This window comes from Lampetra fluviatilis, chromosome 33, assembly GCF_964198595.1.
Source record: "Lampetra fluviatilis chromosome 33, kcLamFluv1.1, whole genome shotgun sequence".
Taxonomy (NCBI): Eukaryota; Metazoa; Chordata; class Hyperoartia; order Petromyzontiformes; family Petromyzontidae; genus Lampetra; species Lampetra fluviatilis.
This window is the reverse complement of record NC_136307.1, coordinates 6440193-6454311: the sequence shown is the minus strand read 5'-3', so window position 1 is coordinate 6454311 and position 14119 is coordinate 6440193. Positions and strand designations below refer to the sequence as shown.

The 14119-nt window shown below is 49.8% G+C and overlaps 1 protein-coding gene across 1 annotated transcript; it reads left to right on the top strand.

The window, feature by feature from the left end:
• Positions 1–4798: 4798 nt before the first annotated feature.
• On the top strand, positions 4799–13272 carry LOC144944132 (galectin-8-like). Its single transcript, XM_078872210.1, has 7 exons — positions 4799–4879; positions 8788–8870; positions 9804–10014; positions 11398–11526; positions 12128–12216; positions 12366–12546; positions 12965–13272. Exons 1-7 carry the CDS (start codon positions 4847–4849, stop codon positions 13097–13099), a joined length of 861 nt encoding a protein of 286 aa, XP_078728336.1. The 5' UTR covers positions 4799–4846; the 3' UTR covers positions 13100–13272.
• Positions 13273–14119: the final 847 nt, after the last annotated feature.

The window sequence follows — 14119 nt, the reverse complement described above, 5'->3', positions numbered from 1 at the left end:
TCTCGAATCCGTTTCTGTGCTACCATCTCTTGGCCGCTGACAACATCTGGTGTTCTCAGGCAGTCTCTCATTCACGTACAAACCAGGCTGAGTCCCAGCTTAGCTTCCAAACAAATAACGAGTATCTGGCGCACGCGCGGTTTACTTTGGGCGCATGAAGATTGTCCGTTCAGCCAGCGGCGATTTCATTATCGTCCGGTTTGTAAGACGCTCCGGAAAGTAAGACTTATCCCCGCCACCCTCGTGCCTGGTGTCAATAAACTCGTACAAATCTGGTCACACGCACGAAGACAAAGATCCCCCGTGTGTAGCCTTTAAAACACTGTTGACGCAAGTGCTGTTAGCGAGCGTCCGTGAGGGCCGGCAACGGAGGGGTCAGTGCGTCTCATAACACTGGTCAACACACTTTTTCTGGCATAAGGTATTCCAACGGGTTTAAGGTAATTTTGGGGTGCTGATTCCAAATCTGGCATCAGTTTTTGTCTATCACATCAGGTTTTTGAGATATCAAATATTGCATTTTCAATAAAAACTGCAGAAGAAAAATATTAAATAAATATGGATATCTACATAAAATTATATTATAAACACACTATTCTAAAAATACAGCACCATATTTTAACACTAAAGCAGTCACTGACTCGCAACAACTTGCAATCATAAGTGACAGAGTTAATTTCGGGTAAAATCAATGAAAATGGGGTATGTCGATAGCATAAAAATGAGATGTGATAGAGCAAATCTGAGATCAGATTTGGAATCGGCACCCTGCAATTAGTCTAAAACAGCTGCAAAAGTCCAGGCCAGAATTTTTTTTTTTTGTTGACCAGTGAATCGGGAGAATGCGGCACACACAATGGGTTTTCTCCGGGCATTCGAGTTTCCTCCAAAGTTGAACAAAAAATGATATCCCGGAAAGGAATTGGCCCAAAACTTCTCAACTAGTTTATTCTCATAGAACCCCCCCCCACCCCCCCCGAGTCTCTTCAACGAGGTGGTTCCTGCGAATGTGCTACAAAGCAGTTGTTACACAGTGCCGGGACGAGCACGTGTTCTCGTGTAAAGGGATGGCGTCTCGAACTGTCACATTGAATGGCAATGAGCTGTGATCGTCTTTGGTGATGAGAGAATGGCAGCTTGATTGCTTGAATAAACCCATTACAGTGAACCCGTTCCAAGTGTCCGTGAGAATGGATGCTGACACAGCAGCATTGGTGAGCTCGTCAAACGTCACACACACCCACACTGATCACTTAGCACCCAGTGTCACGGGCAAGAGTGTCGAATGGACAAATATGCATCACCGATTAAGGTACGGATCGTGTGTGTGTGTGTGTACCTGGTGAGGTGGTCTAAACATCGCCACTAGGGAGACAAAGGCGGCCGGGCGTGGTGCTGGCCACCCACCCCCTCGTGTGTTGTCATAGGCGCTCGCTAACAGCACTTGCCCCAACAGTCTGTTAAGGCTACACGGGGGATCTGTGTCTTTGTATGTGTCACACGTGACGAACAGAGCGCCGAGTCAAACGCTAGGCAGAGACATCGTGCTCGTGAGTGTCTGTTGAGAGGAGCGGTGGCGCAGAGGTTAGCGCACTGTTCCAAAACCGGCGACTCGAATTCGATTCCCATTGACAATTATCTGAATCGACGCTGTGCCTTCCCCTAGGTCGACTCAGCCTCAAGTGAGTACAGTACTTGATGCGTTATGCAAACATTGCCACTGGGGAGACAAAGGCGGCTGGGCGTGGTTCCGGCCACCCACCCCCCTCGTGTTCTGTCCCAGCCTTTATAGATGCTACTCGCTAAGGGGCCGCCCATAAATGACGTCACGCACCTAGAGGGGGGGGGGTCAGACATTTGTGACGATGTGTGACGAGGGGGGGGGCGTTGAGAAATGTGACGTCACATCAAAATGCGCAACCTTAAATAAATATATAATTATATTCTTGGTTCTTTCGGTAAAGTCACGTAGAAGGGAAACAATAAAATAATAAAAATATACAACAATACAATTCTCACGACGTTTCGATTGCATCACCAGGTGATGATGATTGCTTGTGTTGCAGTCATCAGGTGATGATGAGCTTGTGTTGCAGTCGAAACGTCGTGAGAATTTTATTGTTTTATATTTTTATTATTGTATTGTTTCCCTTCTACGTGACTTTACCGAAAGAACCAAGAATATGAATCCCTACAGTCACGAAAGCTTTAAATCAAAATATAGAATTGTTATAACAACACTCCTACAACATCAGAGTGCAGCGCCACATTAAATACGCACTACAATGACAATAGTTTAAAGCGATTATTTGAAGCATGTTTTATTTTCAAAATGGAAATATGGTTTTGGGGGGGGGGGGCAGAGCTTTGTGACGTCACATTTGAGGGGGGGGTCTGACTTTTTGTGACGCCGTGTGACGAGGGGGAGGGGGTCTAAAATCGTCCAAAATCGCGTGACGTCATTTATGGACGACCCCTAAGAGCACTTTCTCCAACAGTCTGTTAAGGCTATACGAGGGAGAACTTTGTCCGTGCATAGTCGTGCATTTAGGGGATATTTGAACTGATGAGCTGAGTGAATAACGACGCGTTCCCGTGGCCGCTGCTTGTTGTTGGCCTGAGCGAAAGAAAAAAAACTCCACGTGGCTTCTCTCACTGCCCCCACCTTAGCCCACCAAACACACGCCGTGAGCGAGTTCCGAGTCGGCTGGCATCGCCACCATCGGCACCTCGTGCCATCGTTACCGCGCGCCCACTCAGCCGCGCTCTAAACACGAAGCCAACACAGACACTGATTGAACTCGCGTCTCCAGGAGATGCCACACCGAGTCCCAAGACTCGTCGATATTATGCACTACCGGACTAGGGAAAGAATAGATATCGGGCAGGTCACCGGCATTTGTTCAAGCGAGCGTGACTGCTGAAGAGCCACTGAACGTCGAAATAGGTCCCAAAGTTGGCTCGCATCGCTGCTGCTCAGATGCACTCCCAGAAGGCCGTGCAGTCGATGGGATGTGTTAACAATTTGTTTTCTTTTTCATGACATTGTTTTTATGCGGAGAGACAGATACGGGGTAAAGGTTAAGATATTTGTTTTTATCAACATTCTCCAGAACGAATGTTGAGTTCGTGTTTATTATACGGTACTATATTCAATTCAGGTGTGGATTTCCCACGCCAATTATTAATTACAACCACCACCTGAAGGAGTCACATTACAACTGGAAATGGCGCGACAGAATTGTCCCATGCAGACCTCGCTTAGCGCGGCCCCGTAATACGCTGATTCGATGAGCGCTCACATATCCAGGGACGTATATTGGAGCGTTAAGCGAGGCCTGCCTGTAAGTGTATTCTGCCGCTTCCTCCAGCAGAGAGAGACATTTCCCAACACTCTCTCCGTGGGCCATGGGCTTAGAGGAAAACAAGAACATTATTTTACTAATAGGGCTTTTCCCCTTTTTTCTGGCAACAAAACTGACACCTTTTGCAAGGAATCATGCTTACATTAACCACAATACTTGCAGTCAAATGCAAACAAAAAACAATACTCTGATAATGTATGCATTGTCTTTGAAACTGATTGGTCCACACCAGAGACAGCTTTCTTTAGAGCCTAGTCTCATATGAGTCAATGCATAAATTATCAGAGTATTGTTTTTTGTTTGCATTTGACTGCAAGTATTGTGGTTAATGTAAGCATGATTCCTTGCAAAAGGTGTCAGTTTTGTTGCCAGAAAAAAAGGGGAAAACCCCTATTAGTATATGTTGGTACTGGCAAAGGAGGTCCCATGACGAAACGTGATTTTACTTGTGGGATGACAACACGTGGATTGTACCAACATCTGTAAATCGCCAACGATCGGTGAACGATGCCATAACGTTCACTGCACGTGATCCACCTTTAATGATATCCACGTGCTACTAAACTGGCATCGCGAAAATATTCGCCACTTCTATTGGTAACTGAAGCTCTGAGCCTACGACCCGAGGCCTCTCCCGCCCACTGCAGGTCCAAGGAAGGCGATGGAGAGCTGTCCCACGCTCCTCTTGAGACCCCGAACACGAGGAGCTGTAACTTGCTTACGCTTACCAGAAAAAATACGTTGAATGAATATTGTAACATTTTAAATGCACTCCACCCTCCCCCCCCCCACACACTCTTGGGGAGTTTTTTTTGTTAGCTCCCCCTCTCTTGACACCCCGACTCTCGCATGCTTACGAATTCTACACACCGTCCAACGACTAATCAACCTCGTTACACGCTGCACGGGCCAGGTGATTGCTAAACAATGGGGTCCACGTGACCTTAGGAAGCGCTGATTTTAAGAGCGCGCACTCTTGCGGCATACACACCAACACAAAAACAAAGATCCCCCGTATAACCTTAACATACTGTAGGGGCAAGTGCTGTTAACGAGCACCTGCGAAGGCCAGCATGCCACACGAGGGGGTGGGTGGCCAGCACCACGCCCGACCGCCTTTGTCTCTCCAGTGGCAATGTTTTACACATCGCACCAGGTACTCATTTGAGGCTGAGTCGACCAAGGGGTGGCCCAGGATCGGTTCAGATAAACGTCACCTGGTGTTGGCCGTTTCGTAGAGCAGCGCGCTAACCGTTGCATCACCGCTCCTCGTGAACACGACACACGTCCACACAAATACAGAGACAATATGAGAGTTGGTGGGAGTTGAGGGATGGGAGGGGGGAGGGCGCGGGGTATAAAAGCAGGGAATCTGGTTCAACGGGAGGAATAGTTGACCACCCCCCACCACCACCAGCACCACCACCCACCAGCAACCAAGAGCAAGCCAACCACGTGTTCAGGAGGAACATTGTCGGATCATGATGGAGGCACTCAGAAACGTGGTGAACCCGGTGAGATCACCTTCCCCGGTGTCTATCTGTACACATGCACACATACAAACAAGACAAAGATCCCTCGTATAGCCTTGACAGAATTTTGGGGCAAGTGTTATTTGCAAACACCAGACGACCATAGACACATCTCGATACACACCACATGGACTTCCACACCACGCGTGCATTTGTTCTAAGCAAGCACTTGTTAAAGCCGTGACGGCACACGATGGTGGTGAACGCCACGTCCAGCCGTCTTTGTCTCCAATAACGGATGTGTGTGTGTCCACCGCATAGAATGCTCGCTTAAGGCTGAGCCGACCTTCAGGAAAGCCCAGGTATATTTCTAGATAACGTGCCACTAATGTTAGCCGTGCTCCGGAATCGAACTTGGATGACCGCAGTTTGTGCGTGAATATTTGCACAACTACAAAGCTAAAGAATGTCCTTGTAGCCTGTTTTGAGACTTTTGGGGCAAGTGCTGTTTGTGAGTAGCACCTATCAAGGCCGGGACACGAGGGGGTGGGTGGCCAGCACCACGCCCGACCGCCTTTGTCTCCCCATTGGCCGTGTTTTATACACCGCACCAGGTACTCATTTGAAGCTGAATCGACCAAGGGAGAGGCCCGGGGGCGGTTTAAATAGACGTCATTGGTGTTGGTGGTCGTGAGCGGGAATTTAACTCGGGTGGCCGAGTTCGCAGTGCAGTGGTAACCACTACACACTACCACTCACCACGCACTACAACAACAACGATTCGTCATGAAGTGGCGGTGACTTTACTAAGGCGCTTGTGCCAGGCTAGGTGCACTTTAAGGTCACGTGGAGTGTCGAACGCCGGCTGGCAGGAGGTTACGGGACAGACCCAGGTGCCATGGGTTGACTGAAATGACTGGCCGATGCACCACATGTGCCCCCCCCCCCCCCCCCCATTGTGCCAACTTGCTCTGTGTTGTTGTGAGCGTCGCTCATCTGCCCTCTGTTGTTGCTGGATGGCGACTGCCTCCAACTGCCGAGTAGCAGCAGCGTCCTTCACGAGCCTCCTTCACAGAGGGCGCACCGCTGGTAGCAGTCGTTGGCAAGTCCACTCGGCTCCGCATCCTCTCGTACCACATCCCTTCTCTCTAGCCCGTGCCGCGACCGTTCACGCGACGCACTGCCCCACGACAGACACGCCGCACGACACGCGGACTCCCATTCTAGGAAGTGAATCTGTGCTTGAGTCGTCTTTAGAACCCGGGTTAAACGTGCAGCCTCGTAATTGCCTTCTCACGCCACGGCTGTCGGAGAGGGGCGTTTGGCTAACTGGTCCATGTGGACCACACGTCCTCGTAATGCAACTTTTAATAATATTTGCATTTACTTGGTCGTAATACTGATTGATAATTTGAAGGGTTTGTTTAACACGTAAGCTGGCGCCACCAATATTATTCATAATAAAGGTTGTTGGGTTCGATCGCGTAAGTATAAATGCGTCGAAACCCCTCCACCACCCGACACGGCCAGTAAGGTTTGTCACGTAAACAACGCGCCAATTAGTTTACTACTTCAGCCCAGCGGTGTGTTGGAGAGTAAATCCACGACGTTTATAATTTGAGTAGTACGACGTTTCGCTGGTAATTACATCCAGGTTGCCAGAATAGGATGTGACTGGTAGTCAATAGCTACTAACCAGTCTAACTATTAATATACCAATTTTTAAAACAGCTGTACTTGTTGGTTTATTCGGTAACGTCACGGAGGTATAAAATAAAATAAATCACGACGTTTCGGGCGCAACACAAGCGTCCATCATCAGGTGAGAAAGCATGGTCTGCTGCTGAGGCAGACTGTTGTAAAAGGTTTGAAATGGGTGTAGCCCAAGGGTCATAAAGAAGTGAGCTACATCCATTTCAAACCTTTTTAAAAAAGTCTGCCTCAGCAGCAGACCATGCTTTTCCACCTGATGACGGACGCTTGTGTTACGCCCGAAACGTCGTGATTTATTTTATTTTCTACCTACGCGACTTTACCGAAAGAACCCAAAGAGTATGGATTCCTGCAGTCACGAAAGCTTCAAATTACAAAGAAGCTGGTTGGGTATTCCCGCGAGAGCCTCGTGATGTATTCTGTTTGTGCCAGGAAAGAGCTGTCGGGGCCAAGGGAGGGATGAGTTCTCATTTGCAAGGGCGACCTGGGTGACCAGCCTGCTGCCAGTAGGCGGCGATGGTTGCTGCTTGGGTCTCGTCTCTATTGAGTACAGGAATCCCTGATTTACGAATTTCCGCCGTTAAAAAAAAACTACATTTCACCGCGGCACGAGATCGTCAAACAAGAAGGTACCCCGGGAGGCTGCGTCACGGCATCCCTCGACAGTGCTGATGTAACGCACCCCCCCCCCCTTCCAGGCAGTCCAACATTCGAATATTTTGGCGAGTTTCCCCGAAAATGTTATTTATTTATTATTATTCAATCTTATTGTTTGGGTCTTTCGGTAAAATCACGTAGATAGGTTCAAGAAAATTGCAAAATAACAAATCTCAACACAAGCGGTCGTCATCATTATTTTGTTTTTTTCTTGGAACCTATCTACGTGACTTTACCGAAATACCAAAACAATATGAATTCCTGCAGTCACGAAAGCTTTAAGTCCCTATTAATCCATCGTTTTAATATTTATGTTCGCATTGTGAAATGTGATTTATAGGTGTGTGTTCTTTTAGGTTAGGAGTAGAGATGGAATGACTGTCCGAAACCCATCTCTAATTTTCGGTCTTAAGGGGGATAAACGCCGTTCTGATTTGCGAAATTTCGTTTGACGAGCGTCTGTTGAAGAACGCATCCCTTTCCCAAATCGAGGAATGCCATCACTGTAACTTGCACATTTTGCAAATGCCGACCCTGACGCCGGCGACGCGTGATGGCCAACTCCTAAGAGCGACGTCTGGGGATGTTTAACGTCCACTTTGAAGCAGATGGCGCTTGGTATGATAACGGTCGATAAACCCCCATTATTAGCATTATTCGGGACGGCCGCTGTATTCGAACCTCTGCAACACGAGGGAGAACGTGCTGTCTGTTAGGCCGCGTCACGGAAATCGCTGCCGAACGAACCTTCAAAATATACCGGAGGAATCCGATAAGCTATAAAGCTCCTTTTTACAGATGTCCAGTTGGAGGCGGGTTGGAAAATTGCAACAAACAATACAAAACATGATAGAAGTGCAACGTATATGAGAAGTAAGCAAATCACTAAACAATAACAATAAAAATTTTACTTTCTAATTTACCAGGTAAAGCCCGCTAGCTTTTTCCGAAGTGATCTGTCCACAAATTATTGCTGAACGGAAGTGGCTTGTGTGAAAATGTATAGCAACCAAATAATCTAAACGCATGTTTCTAAACGTGGAGGGGAGAAAAAACCAGAAGACCTAGAGAAAAAAAAATGCACGCGATCACGGAGGGACGTGCAAACTCAACACATTCCTGTAGAGGGAGCTGGTTGGAACGTTGGGTTGCTCGGTCAATTTCCAGGGTCAACGGCGGCGTGGTGTATTCCGCAAATATGCCCGACTGTGGGTGGGCACAAGCCGGCGTGAGTAGGTTAAACATTGAGTTTTATAAGGGCACCACGGGGTGACCAGCCCCTCCCCACCCAGCCCTTCCCCACCCAGCCACTCCCTGCACGACGGACACAATAATCCCATGTGGGCTGGAGTAACCAGGAGGTTCCTACCAGTAAAATGTACAGGTGTCAGGATTGGGATCGAACTCCCGACCCTCCTGCACAGCAGGCGAGGAAGACAACGTCACGCCACCGTGGCGACCATTGCCGTGTTTGTCTCCCTATGCCATCCAACCGCCACGCTCACCCCGATCTCGCTTCGCGTCCCGCACTGACTAACCTGCCTCGCCTATCGTCTCGCCCGTGCCCACCCCCCACGCAGACCCTGCCCTACTCTCTACCGGTTCGTCTGCACCCCGGTCACGTGGTCTACATCGAGGGCCGCGTGCCTAAAGACTCGGAAGGGTTCGTCTCATCGCAAATTAAATGATGATCACAATCGAGTTTTCACTACAACCACGAAGGCTACGATATTAGAGGTGTTAGGCGAGTGCTAGTGGCCTGGGTAGTTGGGTGTGAGGCGCTGGTATGCGTATTTTGAACTTCTTTTACACCGTACAGAGCCAGCCGTGCTAATTGGAGGTGCAGAGTTTCTAGTGGCTGGGTAGTTGGGGTTTGAGCTCGTGATAGTGGTTGGGTTAGTACTAGTGGCTGGCTGGCTAGTTTTGGTGTGGGTTGAGTGTTGGGAGACCCACGTGTGTGTTCTGTTCGCCAGCTGCCTGCTCTCATCGTCAGTTTTGGTGCTTGCTCTCCGCGCGGGTGGCTCGTCCAATAAAAACGTCTCAAAGTGGAATTTGCACGCGGGTTTTACACCGATTCGTGATTTCCCTTCCCACAGAAAAGAACACACACCCCGCTCGGGGTAGCGAGCTCAATTTCCCCCTTCCTCTAAACTAAGGAGCACAGCTTTTGGGACTTGTGTCCACGGAGTTTCTGTACCCCCCCCCCCCTGTCCCCCCTTCTATATTGCGATTTGTGCTCTGTATCGGGCTCCTGCTGAAATATAATGCATTGATTGACGATGTAAACTCTGTCGATGGGGTTTATTTTCGTCCCCCCCACTATAACAGTGTTAAATTTCGATTTCAAGCTTTCGTGACTGCAGGGATTCATCTTCTTGGTTCTTTCGGTGAAGTCACGTAGAAGGGAAATAATAAAATAATAAAAATAAAACATAATAAAATAAACGTCGCGAGAATTATTTAATTATCTTTTACATTTATTATTTTATTACTTCCCTTCTATGTGACTTTGCCGAAAGAACTAATAATATAAAAGTGTCACATGCTCCCAATTTCCCCACCCCGGCGCTTCCCTTTCACGCCGCTCCCCCTCCAGGTTCACGGTGAACCTCTGCGGCAGGAACGCCGTCGCGCTGCGGGCGGACCTCCGTTTCGACGCCAAGCCACTCGCCGGCTCCCGGTGTCTCCTCACCCTCAACACCAAAATAAACGCCACCTGGGGTCAGGAGGAGCAGCGCGCAGGGCTGCCCCTGTTCCGCGAGGTCGACTTTCAACTGTCCATCTCCATCAAGGAGGAGGGGTACCAGGTGAGCGAATCTCCGGGTTTGAGAGGTATTATTTTTGCCAGAGTAGAGCATGCCTGATTGTGTGTGAACTTCTTTTGCACTGTACGTAGCCAACCATGCTGATTGGAGGTGTGGGGGAAGGATAACAAGTTAAACACAAACGGTTCGAAAGAAATTCGTTTTCAATTTAGATTTATAAGTGCATGGTTTCCAGTGGCTTCTTCAAATCGGAAGGAAGAGCGTTCCAGACGGCCACAGAAGCGCATCTGAAAGTGCGTGATGCAGTGGGGGACCGTCTTTGTTAGATGGCTAGCCAAAAGCCACTGCGAGGCTGACCGGAGTTCACGCGATGGTTTATGCTCCTTGACAAGATCGGCAAGGTATGATGATTGTGGACTAAAGATTCAATATTAATCCGTGAAATTGATGCGTTCGACGCACAAGCTGCCGTGTATAATCGGGGCTTAAATTGACACCCGAATGATTTCCCGGGTCGCCGATGAGCTGGAGGAGGTGGGAATGCCGCCACCTACTGAGAGTTTTTGTTTTAAGTTGAGCCCGGCTGGGCCAGGGTTGGGACATGGCACCACCCCAGAGCAACTGGACAGCGCACGGACTTAAATATTTCTTGAACTGTCGTTTTAACAACAATTACATATATTTGATTATTCTCTATGTATGCAATTAAGAATAATTTAAATTACCTTTTTTAACTTAAATATATTAGAAAAAATTCCAATACTATCTGGATGCGATTGTTGCTGACATTTCCCATGTCGCAGCCTCGGCTCTGGCCGTGTGTGCTGGGAGCGGTGGCGCTGTGGTTAAGCGAACTCGGCGACCCGCCGAGTTCCATTCCCGCTCACGGCCAACACCAGGTGACGATTATCTGAACTGGTCCTGGGTCTTCCGTAGGTTGACTCGGCCTTAAATGAGGACCTGGTACAGACGTGTCAACATCAACACTTGGCGGAGACCCAAGGTGGCCGGGCGTGGTGCTGGTCACCCACCCACCCCCTCGTGTGCCGTGTCGGCCTTCATAGGTGTCACTCGCTAACAGCAACTTCTTATTGGTTCTTTCGGTAAAGTCACGTAGAATGGAAATAATAAAAATAAAACATAATAAAATAATTTTTCCCGACAAACCTGTTCTTCACCTGAGGATAGCTGCTTGCGTTGTGGGCCCGAAACGTCGTGAGAATTATTTTATGATGTTTCATTTTTGATTATTTTATCATTTCCATTCTACGTGACTTTACCGAAAGAACCAATAAGATGAATCCCTGCAGTCACGAAAGCTTAAAATCGAAATTTAACAGCCGTCTGTTAAGGCTATGGCCGATGTTCGTTGTGGGAATCTGTGTCGTCCTTGACCTTTGCTTACTGCGTGTGTGCGGCGCGCAGGTGATGTGCAACGACAGCTCTGTGGTGCACTTTGCCCACCGCTTCGAGCTGCACTGGGTGGACCGCCTCGTGCTGCACCCCACCGCCTACATCTTCAAGCTGAGAATCCTCGCGCCCCTCGGCACCAATGTACGCGGCGGCACCACCGTGTGGCGTCCGCTCGTAGATTCCTCCACCCACCATCGGCAGCGGCGCACACACACACACCGCTTGAGGCCTTAGAAGGAAGTGTGTATTTAATAGGCGGCACCTCTGGCAGTGGCCCTAAGTCGTGCCCCCCCCCCCCCCATCTTCACATGCTGTGAAGAATTTCCCATTGCCCAAATCGTTGCCTTATACTATACACTTTTTCTTCTCGGATCAAAGTGTTTGAAGAATGCGAGTTTCTGTCATGCGGCTGTACATCACTGGAGGGGACCCTGCGGCTGGTCCGTGGGCTGTGTCGGCCTGCGGCTTTATTTTGCACGTCTGCACAACCACATGGAAAGGTGTGCACCTTAGCGGCACTAATTGGGTACGAGAGGGCAATCCATTCATAGGTAGCCAGTGTTAAACGAAGCCACTTTGTGTCCTACTCCCTCGGCTACAGCAGATGTGCACCTCCTAACTCAACTGCCCTCAACCCCCCCCCCCCCCCCAAACATGTCTTGAGTGTCTTAATGTCGCCCTCACCTTCCTGCTTGTAAAATGATGGCTGCCTTCCCATCCCATCCCCCCCTGTTTCACAAAGACCATCAAGTATGGATCCGATATCGTTGGAGGTCTTTTCCCGGGGAAGACCATCGTTATCGACGGCTGGGTGCCCCCGAAGGCGAAAAGGTAGATTTTTTTTTTTTTTACCAGGCGTCCTGCGGCACGTTGCAGCCCATGCAGACGGAGAGCCCCCACCTCTTCCCCCCCCCCTCCACCTTCCGATTGAGAGTCGCGCGCCCGTCCCCAGCTCTCTCAGCGACTTCTCCTCTCGCCAGGTTCGCGCTCAACCTGCTGCAGTGCAGAACGGGGAACGTCGCCCTGCAGGTGAACCCGCGCTTTGACGACGAGGATGAAGGCGAGGTGGTGGTGAGAAACGCGCGCATCAACGGCAGGTGGGGTGAGGAGGAGCGCTTCTGTTGGGTGGCCTTCCCGTTCGCTCAAGGGCAGGCCTTCTTGGTGAGTTGTGCGGCTGTCCAGAGCACTGGCGGTGCAACTGCACAATCCAAAGTCGGGAGGCCCAGGCGTCGGGTCGGGGTGTGAAATGGTGTCAAAGTTTGGACAGTTGGACAGGGAAACGCTCCCAACCCCCCCCCCCCTGCCCAATTTACATAGACTGCACTGTCGTCGCGAAAATCCATTTGTAAATTCCGAACAGCTATTCTGACAACAAAAAGATGAATATTTTTTCCAGGACTTGTCACCAAAAAAAAATAAACCTACAAGTCGCCTTCACGTTTTTTTTGCGCGCTGTTCCCCCCCCCCCCACATCGCGGAGATTGTTTTTAATTGACACGTCAATGCCTGTGACTTGCCGCGTGACCTGCGCTGCGTGCGGGCTCCAATGCGTGCGTGTGTGTGCTCTCTCTGCCTGCAGCTGGAGGTGATCTGCGAAGAGGCCTACTTTGTGGTCAAGGTCAACCACGCCGTGGTCTTCACGTTCTCTCATCGCATTAAAGCCCTGGCGAGCATCACATGCTTCTTCGTCTACGGGGACGTGTCTGTCCACTAGGGCTAGCGGCGCCAATCTGCCCTGACCACCCATCCCTCCCTGAACCTCCAACTCTGCCCTGGCCTCCCATCCCACCCCGAACCTCCAACTCCACCCTGGCCTCCCATCCCTGCCCGAACCTCCAACACCACCCTGACCACCCATCCCTCCCCTCACATCAAACTCCACCCTGGTCTCCCATCCCTCTTTCCAGAGCAGATTCCGTTGTATGCCACGGGCTCGCGCGAGGTTGGATTGCCGAGTTCGTGCTATGAATGGAGCTCTTGGCGTGTACGATTATTTTTTTGTGGCTGGTATTCGGCGATAAGCCGATTTGATTGAAGATCGCACTTGATTTTATTTCTCTCGTCTCGTCTGCTACTGCTACCACGATGGGTATTGCTGGAACCTCATGGAGAAGTCTTATTTTCTACTGCTATTGTCAACAACAAAGTCGTTATTGTATGCCTCCTAACTTTTTCTCGATTATTGTTGTTATTATTAGGCATGACACAAGCATCTCATTGGCAGTTTGTCATCTCTGCTGCCACTGGTCATTACTGCATCCACCGCTGCTCGGGTTTCCTGTTCCCCCCCCGCTCATTGGTCATTCATAAATCCATGTATTGATGTGAACCTGTCTCCTGGTGCCTCCGCTTCAATCAGGAGTCACTGGTGCAGTCTCCCACTCGTTGCAACGGTCGCTGCTTATCCAGAGCAGACTTCCACCTCCCCGTTCATAGAAAGCCTGCCCCGGCAGTTCTGCCTCTCGGCCCCCCACTACGGGGTAGCCACCTTCGTAGCAGGACAGAGACCCCGTTGAGCCCTCGCGTCTCTACCCCCTTGCACAGCTTGGCACTTGGAACGCCATTTTGCCCACTTGAGTTTTCTCGCTCGTACAACAAGCGGGAAAGTAAATCTCATCCGTCCAACTAATCGCCAACGACCTTGTGACCTCCGCGCAAATGAAATGCAAGGCAACATTGTGAGGGGGGGTGGGGTTGGGGGGGGGGAACGAAAGTGACCAGAGGTTGGGATTTG